This window comes from Pundamilia nyererei, unplaced genomic scaffold (assembly GCF_000239375.1).
Source record: "Pundamilia nyererei isolate P.nyererei 1_Seehausen unplaced genomic scaffold, PunNye1.0 scaffold00027, whole genome shotgun sequence".
NCBI lineage: Eukaryota > Metazoa > Chordata > Actinopteri > Cichliformes > Cichlidae > Pundamilia > Pundamilia nyererei.
This window is the reverse complement of record NW_005187428.1, coordinates 1,413,514-1,428,153: the sequence shown is the minus strand read 5'-3', so window position 1 is coordinate 1,428,153 and position 14,640 is coordinate 1,413,514. Positions and strand designations below refer to the sequence as shown.

The following is a 14,640-nucleotide window of genomic DNA, read 5'->3' as shown; positions in this document are numbered from 1 at the left end:
AGTGAGTCTGAAAACACACATAATAGTTCTCTCCTTGCATCTCTAAAGTAATAGAGACATTCCTAGAGTAATGATTTTAGAGGAGTAGATTGATCTCTTTTCTTTTTTATGTGGTAAACTTGATTGCACATGCTGTATAAGGGTCTTGCACATCCACAACATTTTTTGTGGGGGAAGGAGGTATTTATCGTTAATGATTAGAAAAACAATATATCAGGCCTGAAACGGATGTGTAGCGCCAGGATAAACTAATACTCCACGAGCACAGCTTTTAAAGAGTACCATCTTACAGCCCTACTTCCCTGTTAGAGACCCTTCAGGGAATAATATAAATAAGATTCACAGAGGTATACATAATTTAACCAGATCCAGTTCAGGGAAGTCTATTTCTATCCTCTTTCGCCACTAAATCACTATGAATGAGGCAGAGGAAAGTATGGGTCAGCAGGCCTGTCAAGAGAAAGGACAGCATTAAGATAACACGAAGACCTGGTTGTGCCTTGAAAGTGTGCGCGTCTTATTTTTCTTTCTTTTTTTTGTCATCATGTGATTGTCTGCCTTTGCGTGCACACGTGCTAAATCGGTGTTCAAATGCTCCTGATGGATAAGGCAAAAGGCTGGTGAGGGGGCGAGTGTTAACTCAGCCCCACGGGCCAAAAAGGCAGAGTTGTCATCCTGCTCACACGCTCTCCCTCACCCCCTCACGCCTCCAGTCCCACTGGTCAAGGACAGTGCAGCTGACGCAGCCTGAGGGGACAAACACACTCAGGTAACAAACCGGCGGTGCTGCATCACCTCCTCTTTAATCTGTCGCGTCCACAGCCTCGGCGACGTACACGTTTACAAGGTCTGCTTTTTGCTCTCAGTAAAAACAAAGTCAAGTGCAAACGAAAGTGCCACAGTGATTAAAAAATACGTTTTCTTCATCCATCACCAAAGTAACATTAGAAAAACTAGTGAACAAAAGGCCTTCATTCGATAAAAATGTAGAAATAATAAATTCAGTGTCACACAGTAAACAGTCCGCTGTGTTCTTTCAGTCTGTTTTGTAACTTTATCCACACACTCCCATCTGGCAGTGTTTTCAAGTCTGGAATGGGATTAAGTTGCATCTGATAAATAGGTATAACTGGCATGCAGTTTTGTATACAGTGCATTCTTCCTCTTCTCAGGCATCTCCCTCTCAAATCCATGAATGTGGTCCCTCACTTGATGTGGTTGCACCCCCTGCTGGCAGTAAGCCTGCAGTGCAGCTCTGAGGTCAGATAGCAGAGTTTCCGAGAGGGAACCAGAGCTCCTGATTGAGCAACTTTTTGTCCAGTTTTATGTTAGTTGCAGCCACAAAAGCCTTCTTGCTCTTTACTACCACTTCCAGGACTATCCCATTCAGCTGTGTGACCGAAGTGTACTCCACCTGTGAGTAGGAAGGAGACACTTTAGTTACCTAGCTTAAGATGTGGTTTTATCATTCTAAATAAGAGGTTATAAGAGGCTATAAATTTGTGGGAATATGATGGTTAGTGGGTCAAAGATCATGTTGTAAATCAGACTGCAGCAGCACAGAAGGAACTCTCATTATAATGAAATATATAAACACATTCATACATTTAGTTATAAGTCAGAGTGAGAACAATTTATCTGAAGAAGTATTCAAAACACAAAGCAAAAGAAAAACAAACTTTTTTTTCATCACAATTAACTGTACATGTGACAGCTAATGCATGATGACAAAATCCAGCTCAAGGGTTCAAGGATGCATCATCATATTAGGTGAAATTTGTGATTGTGGCTGTACTGCACAATTTCTTTTTTGTTGTTTTTTTAAACTAAGCACTTCAGTTTAGAAGTTTAAGTGAAAACAAATTACCCATGTGAAAGGCACGCAGACTAAAAGTATTAAGTACTATTAGCTGATTTTCCACTTGACGCTACTCAGTCGATCACATTTTTGGATTGCCTCAGATAGCTTGGAACCCCAGCCATGTAGATATTTAAAAAAGCACCTGGTGCCACGTACTACCACCTAATGGAAAACCCAAAAACTTAGTGGAGCTGAGCCAAGCCAAGCCACTATGTACTAGTGGAAAAAGATTATAAATGTACAAGCTACCCTGTAATACAGCTAGGTACCAAAAGATGTCTTGACTGTGTCTAATCATGGATAGAGAGGAGGAATGATGGCACTACCAGTTCATTGAAGATGGGGTTGACATTATTGCGGACAATCTTTGTCTTCCTCTTGGAGCGCCTCCGAGGGTCTGGCCTCAGGTGTGTGATAACATAGGCATCAGGGTTAGAACCGTTCGGGTGCTTCTGTTGAGGAGAGGCGAATGGACAGGAAGTCAGAGGAGAATGAGCACGTGCCACAAGTACACTCAGTCACATGATAGCAACTAATGCATTTTTGCAAACTGCTGAAGATTAAACTGAGCTTCAGAATGGGGACGAAAGGTGATTTAAGAGACTTTGAATGTGGGGTGGTTCTTGGTGCCTGATGGTAAATGATCTGGTTCTTATAAAGCACTTTTCTACTCTACCTCAAAACTCAAAGAACTTGCCTCATTCATACAAGCACTTTGTTTTATGGCTATCTAGCATTTACACTAGTTGTTTTCCGATGAATGGACCGGAAGGTTGGTGATTCGATCCACCATCCATCCAATTAGTAGATGACCGATTCTATCTCCTGAGCCACAGACAATCACTCAATCCAGACAGGAGTGTTTCAGAAACTGCTGATCTGCTTTTTCACCATGTCCTTCTCTATGGTTTATAGGGGAGGTTCCAAAAAGATAAAGAATCTAGTAAGCAGCAGTTCTTAGGACACAAATACCTGGTTGGTATAAGAGGAGAATAACCTCTGGTAGTTCATGATGGTGTAATGGACACGATCGAAGTAAGGATCCTACAGCTTAACACACTGTGACACAAAACTTAAATGATCTCAAACATTTTTCTTGAACGTGACAATGAGTTCACTGTACTCAAATGGCCTTCACAGGCGCCAGATCTCAGTGCAGTCGAGCACTTTCAGGATGAGAGATTCACAACATGAAAGTGGATCTGTGTGACACTATCATGTCAACAGGACCAAAATGTCTGAGGATTATTTCCAGCACCTTGTTGAATCTATGTGATGAAGAATTAAGGAATTCTGAAGGCAAGACGGTCCAACCTCATACTAGTATGACTAAGTTAATGAGGTGAACCTGATGTAGTATCCAGTGAGTATATATCTGATATAGAACCCTAACTATACATGCTTTACTCTTGCTAAATGCTGCGGGACAGTAATAAGAATAAATGAAACTCACAATGTTCTTCAGGTGTTTTATCATTACAGAGAGCTTGTAGTTGACGTAAGTAATGTAAAGCTGGACCTGAGGCTGCTCTTCTGCAACAGATAATCACACAAGTGCAATTAGATCACAGCAAAGGAATTTCTTATAAATAAACTAATATCACACTTTTCTCAATATACCACGCAATCAACGCTCACATTCACATATTTTTTCCATTGTTCTTACCTGCACATTTTGGACCTCGGTTATGTCCTGGACCATCCAGAAACAAGCTGCAGACAAATTCATTCTGCGGGTGGCAAATTGAGATACTTTTCAAGTTCAGCTCTAATGGGGAAAACAGCTAATCACAAAGGACTACTAAAGCAGGGAAGAAACTCACTCCTTTGCAAGGTCCTTCAAAAAGCTCTTTTAGGTATTTATTCAGCAGAGACATCTTCCTGCCTGGCGTGAATGACATCTGGTACCAGCTCGGAAACCTTGGAAGCAAAGGAGTGGAAGCGAAGTCATGCATCTAATTATGTAATTACTATGAGAACGAGCTGTGCAACAAAATATAATACACGAGAGCAGGATTTATGTTAATTTATTCACTCACTGTGGTAGTGTTGATTCAATAAAGTGTTTCTGCAGCTCCCTATGGATCAGCTCAAACTGTCCAAATGTTTTCTCACTGGTCAGAAACCCATCGTCAATGGTTATCCTTAGGTCATAGAGCTGCAAATCAAACACAACCAATTATTACATTAGATAGAGACTACAGGAACTGTGTTAAAAGCTTCCAGGGAGATTGTTTTAGTAGCTTAAATCACTGCTCATATGCAAACTCCTTTATTTTCACTGCATTTTTGCAAACACCTGAATCCTTGATCCTTGCTGTTATTTCTACTATAGACTGAATGTGACTAGAAGAAGAAGCACTTGACATCAGGACAGCTCTTCGGATCAAAGAGTAGTAAATGCTTACAAATACTCCTCACCCAACCCTTGGGAAAGACTTTATAAGCACAAGACTGCCTTCTGACAAGCTGTAAGTGACAGCAAACAATCAAAAAAAAAAAGTGTGAATTTGCTGTCACTTCCAAGTGTTTTATTGCCTTCTCCAGCTATTTGGGCCTAATAAACAGCCCTGTAGTGCATCAGGTAAAATCTATTTTATAATGGTTTGTTTTGTTACTGAGGCCAAAGTGCAGTTGCAGGCTTACCACATCTTTTCCCTTGGCAGAGTATCCCAAAATGACAGCTTCCTGAATGTTACTAGCAGGACCAGGAGCACTCTCCCGGGGCAGGGTGCCCTTTGTCTTGGGTTGAGCAATGTTGTGTGCCAGGAAGTTAAACTTGACTGCAACACAGTCCATACTCTCCTTGATCTTCCTACCACGGGTGTAACACAAACAGCAGAAATTAAATGCAAGTTTGTTTATTTGCGGAAGGATTATATGTATTCTTAGGAAGACGTTGCCACACACGTCACATTACTTTGTAAAGAAGGAGGTGGCCTCCAGATCAGTATCGTGAGGTCTGAGGTTGTTCTGGACGTACTGCAAGTCATTAGAGTCCTTCAGTTCTGGCATTCCTGCATGTAGCATCTGGAAATATACACAATGGGTAGAAACCTGTTTTACGGGATGTTTTCCGTTCTCAGACAGAGTTAAAAATGGACTGTAGTGTTATTTAGTCTTACAAGCTCCAACAAGCTGAGTATGAGTGCAGAACGCTGTCTGATTATGTTGTAAGCCTCACAGCAGAGCTCCACGAAGCGATGCAAGCGTTGAGGCTTCTGCCCTCCACCAGTGATGAAGTGGTGCATCTCAGATGTAAAGATGAAGGGAGACCGGTCCCTATTATTGAGCAGGAAAATGTTTTTTGTTGACTCATACATAACAGCACTCTGTCCTTTTTCAAAATGCTGCTTTGCTTGACTTGCTGACTTGCCTTTTAACACCTCCAAACATCTGTGCATTGCCCATTATCTTCCCGAAGTCAATGTGGAACATGTGCCCACTTTTTTTCAGCATGATATTGTCATTGTGGCGGTCGCAGATGCCCAGGATGAAGGTAGCAACGCACCACCCGGCACACGAGTGCAGGAAGTTCATCACAGCCTGCATATAAACAGAAAGTGTTATGCACGAGAAAGATGGAGCAGTGACAGTGCATCGTTAAGAAAAGGCTTTTCAGATGGTCTTAACCTTCTCGTAGTCTTCCTTAGTTCTGTTAAACATGTGAAACCATTTCTCCAGAGTGTCCTCTCGGAGGCTTCCACCCAGGCCCCACTCTTTATGAATCTTTGCCAGGGTCACTGCCTCTGGTATCACTTCCACCAGACCTGACAAGCATAAAATAACAAGCTTTGGAAAAACACAAATTCCCAGACTATTTATGGACGTTCAAAAGCACAAACAAATCTATCATACTGACCCCGAGTTTGGCCTGTAGAAATACACTTGTAGGTGATCATTTGTAGATCGAGTCCCTCTTGGAGCCACACTCTGTCCATCGCACGGACAATCTGAAGTACCAGCATGTCCTGACGCAGGTCATCTCCTGTCTGAACAACACGTTTAACTGAGATTTCCTTAGAGTGTCCTCTAATATTCAGAGCTGTGTAATAGCAGTTTTGAAACAGATTTAATTTCCCTGGAAGACAACAAGCAAAAACACAGTGTGGATCGATCCAACTGCATATCATTGCTCACCTTGCAGATAACATTGTAGTTCTTGGCCAGAGGGTCAATGCAGATAAATGGGATCCCCAGAGGAGCAGCAAATGAGCTGTGGACCTTACAGGCCTGGAAGTAACACATCAAAGAGTAAACACCTGAAATAAAACGTTGCTGTGTGTTTGCATTAAAAAAAAAATACTGATATATGATGTGGTGGGTAACAATCTTACTTCTAGCTTCACTCCATTCACACAGACAGCAGGATCTAGTGGTAGGCAACAGCTGATCCCATCCTTAAAGAAGTCTTCAATTCTCCACCCTGTTTTTTTCAAAGTACTCTGCAGACAAAAGAGCAAAGCGGGAGAAAAAACACAAAAGAAAACAAAAAATTAAATGCATTTCTTGTACATCGACAGACACGATGATTACAAGGATTATAAGCCAGGAAGTGAATGCACCAATGAGTTAATTACGGACCTTACGACGAGCCTTGTCAGTACTGCGAATGCCACTAGCCACCTGTACGAGCACGGCCATCAGCTTGGTTTCGCGCTGCAGCTCCTCCCTCAGTGCTTGGCCGCAGCACTGCAGCAGGGCAGCGTGAATTTTACTGAACCAGCTCTGGTAGTGTTGGTCATTGCGGGCATCCTCCAGCAGCCTGACATTATATTCTAGCATGAGTTGTAAAGCTTTGCATGCATGATGTTGTCACTTACTGCCTAAAAGCATCACAGAGGTTGAACCTAAACACAGTGAGTCTAGAACTAAAAGAAATAAGGTCGACTGATAAGTGAAGCATCTTAACTGTGTGTGAAAGCCAGTGAAGAATTGCTTTGCTAACACACACTAGAATACAAAGTTTCCTAAATTTCACCTCTTTTAGCGTGCACAAAAAATACTTCTTTATATATTTCTGTGATCATATTCAATGATATCAGCTCTAAAAATAGCAGCTGCATTTTTATACCAGCTGGTATCTTTAGATCTCTTATTGGGAGGCCCATTATGCAGTGGGCGGTGCACAGTGTCAAGAGAGAAGAGTTAGCGGGAAATCCTGCAGTTCCTCTTATGTTATGGAAAAACTCGTTTAAGTCATGTCACACAACCCTTTACAGTAAGAAAGACATAGCTTCTATTTGTACTATTCAATGAATTCAGGGGGAAGAAAATGACTTGGAGTAAGATTTCAATTTGATACGTTTTTATGGACTTGTTCTTATGTGATCACTATTTGATCACAAAATCGAGTAGAGTGAAAAACTGTAATAAATCAATCAATATTTTATCAGTAAAGACAGAAGTCTTTCAGTTTTATTCATGTTAATATGGCAATAAACATTTTCACCTGAATGAAATGACAGTAGTTTTAGTATTATTCCTCATCAGTTTAGTGTCTGACTCACCAGAAGAGCTGCTGAGCGATGCGTATGTTCCTAAGTGATCTCTCCAACAGCAGCATTACCAGGGGTCCATCCAATTTCCACTCATTCTTCAGTGCCTGGAGGAAATGATCACTCATCAATCACACATCAAACTACTGAGCGTGCAAAGTGTGCCACCAGTTGTCCAATTTATCATCTGAAAAATTTAACTACTTCAACATCATATTTTTTTTTAGATCTCCTTTGAAAGGTTTGAATGTGTGTTAGTTTGCTCACCTGGACCAGCTGTGGTAAATACACCTCCAGATCCCCATCTGGTATCTGCTCAAAGTACTGAACGGCTGTCTGTCGTACAGTCTGATCATGAAAGCTGGAAGTGAGATCAGTGGGAAAGGGTTCAGATCATTTTTGTTTTAAATGAATGAAACGTTAACCAGATATCCATCAGTTTCTATTACAAAAGTTCTTTATTGTTTATTGTCTTGAATTATGTGCTGTGCTTCATTTATGATGATAATGTAGGTGGCCAGGAATATTAAGAAGATTAAAGAAATGATATTCCAGATCCAGGACGATCAGTGTTAGGCTAAAGGAAGCCAGAACCAAAGACTACGCTGACCTTGTTTTAGGGTACCCAGTCATTACCTTGTGTTAGTTGAACTGATAACTACTTTCATATGTTGTATACATTTTTTGGTCAGCTTTTCTAAGTGACAGCACTTTATTTTCGCATGTAAACGCTGTACCTGTCGCTAAGCAGGAAAAGGGCTTCCTCAGGTAGATAGATAGCCCAGTTCTCCAGTATGGTATAGATTTCTGTCAGGTTTTCAGGATACCAGTGGGAAACTCCGCCCAGCAGCAGGTGGAGGAACGTACTTTGTTTGTCGCTGCTGTGACGTTTCGTCCACAGGAAAGCTTTCTCATTCTCTGTAAGACTGGTGAAAGAAAAATTATTTTAGGAATGCGTTGCTTGACAACAAAGCCCTGGAAGCAATCTTGAAGAATTACTGAGAACTCGTAGTCCAAGGTATTTCTGACTAGTCCTGTTCTCAAATGACTCAGGAATTAAGTCATTCTACTCACAAGCAGAGACAATGCTTCTTTGAAACCTCCAGCATTTTCTTTTGCAGTTCCTCACAAGCCTGTGTGAACAATATTGACCCAGGGAGTGCAATGGGCCTCTTATACTCCCACTCAACCTGGTCTTGAAACTGAAGCTGAGGGAAAAGGTAGGAAGATAAAGAGTCAAGGAATGTGGTGTCGTTTTGCTTTTTGATCAACAGAGGGCAGAGCTGTCCAGTATTACTTACCTGCATTATCACCCCAGTGGCTTGTTTGTGGCTGTCAAAGAGGGCAGCAGACGGAGGAAAAGACAGCTCAGCCAAAGTAGACATACAGAGCAAGACGGTGCCTGTTACGAGAGTCCTGCACACAGAGAGAGAGAATACACTTATTGCAACAGAACTACACTGAGCTTGTAAAAACACAACCAGCCTTTAAACACATGCAATGCAAAGCAATTTGAAAACTGTTCTTGCACAGTGACATGTTTCCATCTGTTGTTTTGAGTCTTTAAAGTATTAAAAGAATGAAGCACTTTCATTTTAATGCGTGAAAACAAACACAGAGATAGTGGAACTGGGGTTTCCTCAGTTAACACCAATACCTGATTTAATTCACAGTTGCATATACTCGCCAGTCACTTTATTAGGAACACCTGTCCAACTCCTCATCACTGCAAATATCTCATCAGCCAATTAGGTTTAGATTTTTACAGCTAAAATAGCGCTGTTCTGCTTGAGGTTTCTTCCTGTTAAAAGGGAGCTTTTCCTACCCACTGTCTCCAAGTGCTCGTAAAGTCCAATGAGCGTGCATATGAATTTTAAACCAATCCAAATAGACACAAAAACTTTATAGGTGCTATAGAGATGTAAGCTTTAATGACAACTTACCTATCGCTGTAAAGAGGTAGTACAGCCCACGATAAAAGCTCAGCAGTTTTGCCTTTCTTGGAGCCCTTGAGGCGAAAAGTGAGCATGGACTCATAGGGAAGCTGATTTATTGAAACAGGGAATACTATCCTAAAAACAAAGAACATATAGGTTATATATTATTCATTTACACGCGTTGTTTGTCTTGCAATTATTTTACATTATCGTACTTTAGACCGGTTGTAAATGAAGAAAGAGGAAGTTGGACGTGACAAAATAAAATTTATACTTATGGGCACTATCTAAATCTTACATGCGGTTACACTGGATTGTGTTTCCGTGTGACAAGGCAGTGCTGATATTTTCACAAACTCCACTGTCGCAGAGCTTCCTTCCGACGTACGTCAGCTCACACGAAATAGAGAACGACTCGTAACTAAAAGAAGAGGAACAATAAAGCTGGGAAGAATCCATTTAATATCAACGGTGTGGTTAACATTCATGCTTGAGCGCGTGAATTGAGTTTGTGCATGCGTATATAAATATATATAAATACAATAACCACACACGTACATGTCTACCCAGACGGGCTGTAGTTTGTAGAGAGCAGCAACTTTGAGCTGGAGGATGTCGCGGTTGTGGTCTACGTCACAGATTTGCAAGCTGCTCGTTACCTTCGGGGCACTGAAGTCTGACTGGAAGTTTTCAAAAAACACCTGCAGCAGCTTTTGCAGCGCCTCGTGGAGCATGAGCATGGCTGGAGCACAGATAATAAACATCACTTAAGAGAGTCCAACTTTTTAGTAGAACCTTTACAGCAAAATTTGATAGCTGAAACATTTAATAATGATCGTCATTGCTTTATGTAGATGTATCAATAACAGGTGTAGTATACCAGAATTGTAGTTTGCTCTCTTTTTCCTTTGGCATTGATAAAATGCAAAACATGGCACTGAAGCAGTGTTAGTAAAGAGTAGTGTACATATAGCACCATGTTTGTGCGCCAGAGGCAAAACCGATACGTCTGACAGTGGTCTTCCAAAAATTGTAAATATTTAAATAACAAATATGTTTTTCAAGTTTTTGAGCATATTGAGCATGTCGTTACAAAACTAAAAATTCATAACCATGTAGGTTGGTGGGCAAGTTTGTGTTGGGAGCTCGGTTTCATATCAAACTTCTTTCTTCACTCTGATCCAATCATCTTCTTGTCTGTCACATATAGTAAAAGCTATTTCCTGCTCTTTAAAATTCTGCTATTTTATCATTCTGCCTTTAAGACTATTATTTCCAGGATCTTTTACCCACTACATGCCTCATCCTGTCTGTTATACAGACACTTCTACTATTGACACTAATCTGCTCTCTTTTTTTTGATTGGAGTCCAGTCACCAACACGTCAATGAGTAAATAACTTGTTTCACTTTCAAATAGATTCTCCTTATGGAAATAAACCTGACGCCCAAAATAATCTAAAAAACTTCTTTGCTGTCCAGCAACAACAAAAAGTTTACAGTAAATATACACCACACACAACCACACACGTACCAGTATAGATACTCACCATCTGCACACTCACTTATCTCTTCATGACTCTGCAACACAAAAAATGAAACATCTGTCATTTTTAATGTGAACAGGCATTTTTTGCAGGTTTTTAAAGGTACAAGAAAAACGATGAGATTGAGGCAAATTTTGCAGGTTAGTGTGATACTAACTTCTATTTATACTGATGGTTCTGTTTCTGTGATATAACCTACCAGAGGTCTTGGGTTAATCCTGTTGAGGTTGCCAATGGCATCCTCCAGTTCTTGGCACGTGACACCACACAGAAGGTTGCTGATGGTCCGAGCACGGCTCACAATAACACCAATATTCACCCCAGACTGCAGACCATAATAAGACGAGACACAAATGAGGAGAAATATTGGACAACCATGTATTGAGAAAGAAAATCCACTAGCTGCTTTTATTTATTTATTTATTTTACTGACCTTATTACTGAAGAGCTCTTTTGCCTCTCTACAGTAGGTGTTGAGCACACTCTGAAGACTCAGCCTGAGAGGGGAGGAAAAAGTGTAAACAAAGTGGTAGTAAAACCAGCTCTCTTCATGTTTTCTGCAAACAGACACCATCTGACTGTCTCGCCATCAAATAGCTGTCATTGTTAATGAAACTACTCCTCAAAGCCGGTGGTATGCAGTGCTGCTGGTTGTCTTACTTGCTGGTGTTGAAGACGAAAGCAGAAGCAAGGAACCGGAACAGCTGGCATGCAGTGTTGTCATCCACAGCCTTAAAGGGGGTGACATAGATCGGAATGTTGGATTTTTATGGTTATGGTGTCGCTCATATGTGGACAACTTCCATAAATAATATCCAATATGTAGCTTATATAAAACATTTAACTAATTACACGACAGTGAACATGCATATTTTGTCTTTTATGCATTTAAATCTAAGCGCACATCGGGTTCACCTTTATTCTGTTTACGTCTTCACGCTAAATGCCACCAGTCATGGCGTCATGTTTACACAGAGCAAAGTCAAGAGCTCAGGGTGGAGATTTTTACAGCTACAATAGTTCTCACGATAACAAACCGGCCAGGGAACGGGAAGAGTTGTACATTGTTTCAAGACTTGGGACGAAGCGAAAGGATCCTTTCTGTAAGAGGAAATGGAAAAGGACCTTGAGCCACTCACATCTCTGGCCAGTCCACGTTTGATGCTGTTGATGTTTACCAGTCGGACGGGGACTTCTAGATTAAGCTTGTAGTAGATCTGAATTGTCTCGTGCATGCCGAGCAGCTCTTCACTAAAGGCAGAGACGAAAGAGCGAATGGGGCGCATTACACCACATTAAACGATGCAGGTTTAAGAGGACGTCATGAGCTTTTGCAGTAAAATCTAGCAATAAACTTACTTCTGGAGAACCTCCTCGGAGTCGCACAGTTTTAATACGCAATGCTCAGATTGGTCGGGAGGGATGTCTAGAAGCTGGGAGATGTCCTCGATCAGACTCTTCACTGTCCTGTTCACTGGATAAAAGATTGGACTTCAGAGACACCACACATGCCAACATATGAAGAAACTTATGAAGCATTTATAGATATTACCTACAAATGACCCTGTTCAGCACAGTTTCCTGGGTTGCGAGGTTGGGTAATAGCTGCTTACTTGACTGCTGATAAGTCTGTTAACACTTTATGCCAATTTTACCACTTATTTATTTTTTTAAGTTAGAAATATCAATAATGCATAATTTCTAAAACAGACTACGAGTAACAAGCAACATTTTATGATCATTTTTCCTGTTTTAAATTCGTTTAACTGCCACAGAAACCAAAAGACGGAGGAAGAAACAAATGTTGTTAAGTTGTCTGCAGATACTTAAGGACAGACAAAAAGCAAGAAAATTGATTTGTGGTTAAACTTTGCAACAGAAAATATTACATTTGTGTTAGACCTCATTTTCAGTAAAGACCTCAGAAAGATGCTTAGCCCACGTTTTTGCCCAAATACCATGTGTGATGGCTGCACTGTCATCTCAGAGTCAGTGCATGATGACAGAAGAAGCTTTGCAGTGAATTCAGTGATGGGTTTTAAACATTTGAATGTACAAATTGCACTATTGTAGCCACTTTTAAAGGATTTCTCTCCCTCCAGTATTTTGTGACACTGGATGGGAGCTGCTGCTAGCTAACAGAAGCAAGTGAACTGGTATATATACAAATGTTACCTGAGGTGGGAATGGGGATCTGGTTTTGGTCCCACACCACATTGATAGTCACCTCGACCTGCTGCAGCAGAGCACGGTTGATGTCCAGCAGTCGACCGCATACCAAACCGGAGTTGTAAAGACTTTCTGTGTGCTTGTATTTTGACATTAAGCTGCCAGAGACAGTGAAGAAAAACAGGTTGCAAAATTCCAAATGAAAGTATGATTGCGATTAGAAACCAACTGGAACTACAGAGGAGCCGTCCAGTAGCAAAACAATTGACAGTAAATACACAGCATATAAGATTTAAAGTCCAGTGACTAATTTTGTTTGCCTGATTTCTGTCATAGTAAAGGAGAATATTGTAAACAAAAGCATTTTATAGTCATTTCATTTCCACACAAGTTGTTTTTATGGTCATTTTCATACCTGGCAGTTGCAGCAGAAAACGAAACCATTGTCTTGGTGCTGCCCTCCGGAGTGTCTATGAGTGTGATGGCCCATATATCCTGATGAGGAAAAGAATACAAGAGACACTCTTCAGTCTTTTCTCTGTATTTTGGGTTTCGATCTTGAACATTAAGGAGCTTTTTGTCTACAATGAGTATTGGAGATGCTCACTTGGTTGCATACGGTTGTGGAGCGAGTCAGTCTTTGAAGAGGCTCGCTGAAATCACAAGAAACCTGCTTATTGAGTCCCGGCCTGGGAGGAGGAGGAGGAGGAGGAAGTCGAAGGACCTTTTCTCCTCTCAAACATTCACTGGGAAGCCTACATCTTTGTAGATTAGGAGATCTTGGGGGTACTGGGGGGCGACCAATGGTGCTCTGCTGGTTGGTATTTCCAGGACCTCCGATCTCAAAATTCCAGATATCATTTCCAGGTTTAGGCTGGGTTAAAGTGGGGGATTCTGGGATGTCGTACAAATTAGGCCCATCATTTTGTGATAGGTCATCAATGCTCTCATACAGGTGTATTGCTTCTAGATCGTCCCTCAAAGGCATGGGGAGATCGGTGTCGCTCGCATCTTCTCTGTGGAGTGTTTCAGCTGAGCTTTCCATTGCATTTTATTCATGTAAACAAGTTTTTCTGGATGCTGGTGTTTCACACTCCGCACGGCCTTCATTCACAGCATGGCAGAACAGAAAAAACCTATGTGGTGGTATTATTAATAATGACAAGTTAGGATACTTGATGACTTACATTAGAAAATGCGAATTGTTGAAGGTAGGGCGGGTTTTATGAGCAAAGTCTAACTGAATCTGAAGGTTCAGGCTGGTGTAATTATTAACAAGCTTTCAAATCTTAACAGGAAATCCAACAGAGCACACCAATAAGCCCACAACAATGCCTTGTTATATATCAGTGACACCACAAATAACACATTATGACTTAAATTCTATTTTTAGACAGTATAAAGCTGAACAGCAGGGATTTTTGAATTTAAATCAAACTCAAATCTAGCCTGGTACTTTTTCATATCACGTAGTGTTTTCCCTTCATGTCACAGAAGGTCCTCTATAGTAAAATGTTAAGACTAGCTGTGAATAACAAGATTTATCTTTTGCAAATTCACGGGTATATTTTTGTGAGCTTACCGTAAAAGCTCTGATGTCCGGCGCGTATCCTGTTCAAGGTGAAAGCT

General features: G+C 41.0%; 1 protein-coding gene across 1 annotated transcript; it reads right to left on the bottom strand.

The window, feature by feature from the left end:
* Window positions 1-45: 45 nt before the first annotated feature.
* pik3c2g (phosphatidylinositol-4-phosphate 3-kinase catalytic subunit type 2 gamma) lies at window positions 46-14,636 on the bottom strand. The gene is made up of 33 exons (XM_005728058.2): window positions 14,594-14,636; window positions 13,619-14,147; window positions 13,427-13,506; window positions 13,018-13,169; window positions 12,202-12,316; window positions 11,982-12,093; window positions 11,503-11,573; window positions 11,276-11,339; window positions 11,042-11,167; window positions 10,846-10,876; window positions 9,855-10,038; window positions 9,595-9,717; window positions 9,303-9,431; window positions 8,661-8,775; window positions 8,434-8,567; window positions 8,097-8,285; window positions 7,627-7,720; window positions 7,372-7,466; window positions 6,446-6,626; window positions 6,199-6,306; window positions 6,002-6,094; window positions 5,724-5,853; window positions 5,495-5,631; window positions 5,238-5,407; window positions 4,987-5,143; window positions 4,782-4,891; window positions 4,508-4,676; window positions 3,901-4,019; window positions 3,685-3,781; window positions 3,528-3,591; window positions 3,315-3,394; window positions 2,188-2,313; window positions 46-1,414 (listed from the first exon to the last, which is right to left on the bottom strand). Exons 2-33 carry the CDS (start codon window positions 14,054-14,056, stop codon window positions 1,262-1,264), a joined length of 4,146 nt encoding a protein of 1,381 aa, XP_005728115.1. The 5' UTR covers window positions 14,057-14,147; window positions 14,594-14,636; the 3' UTR covers window positions 46-1,261.
* Window positions 14,637-14,640: the final 4 nt, after the last annotated feature.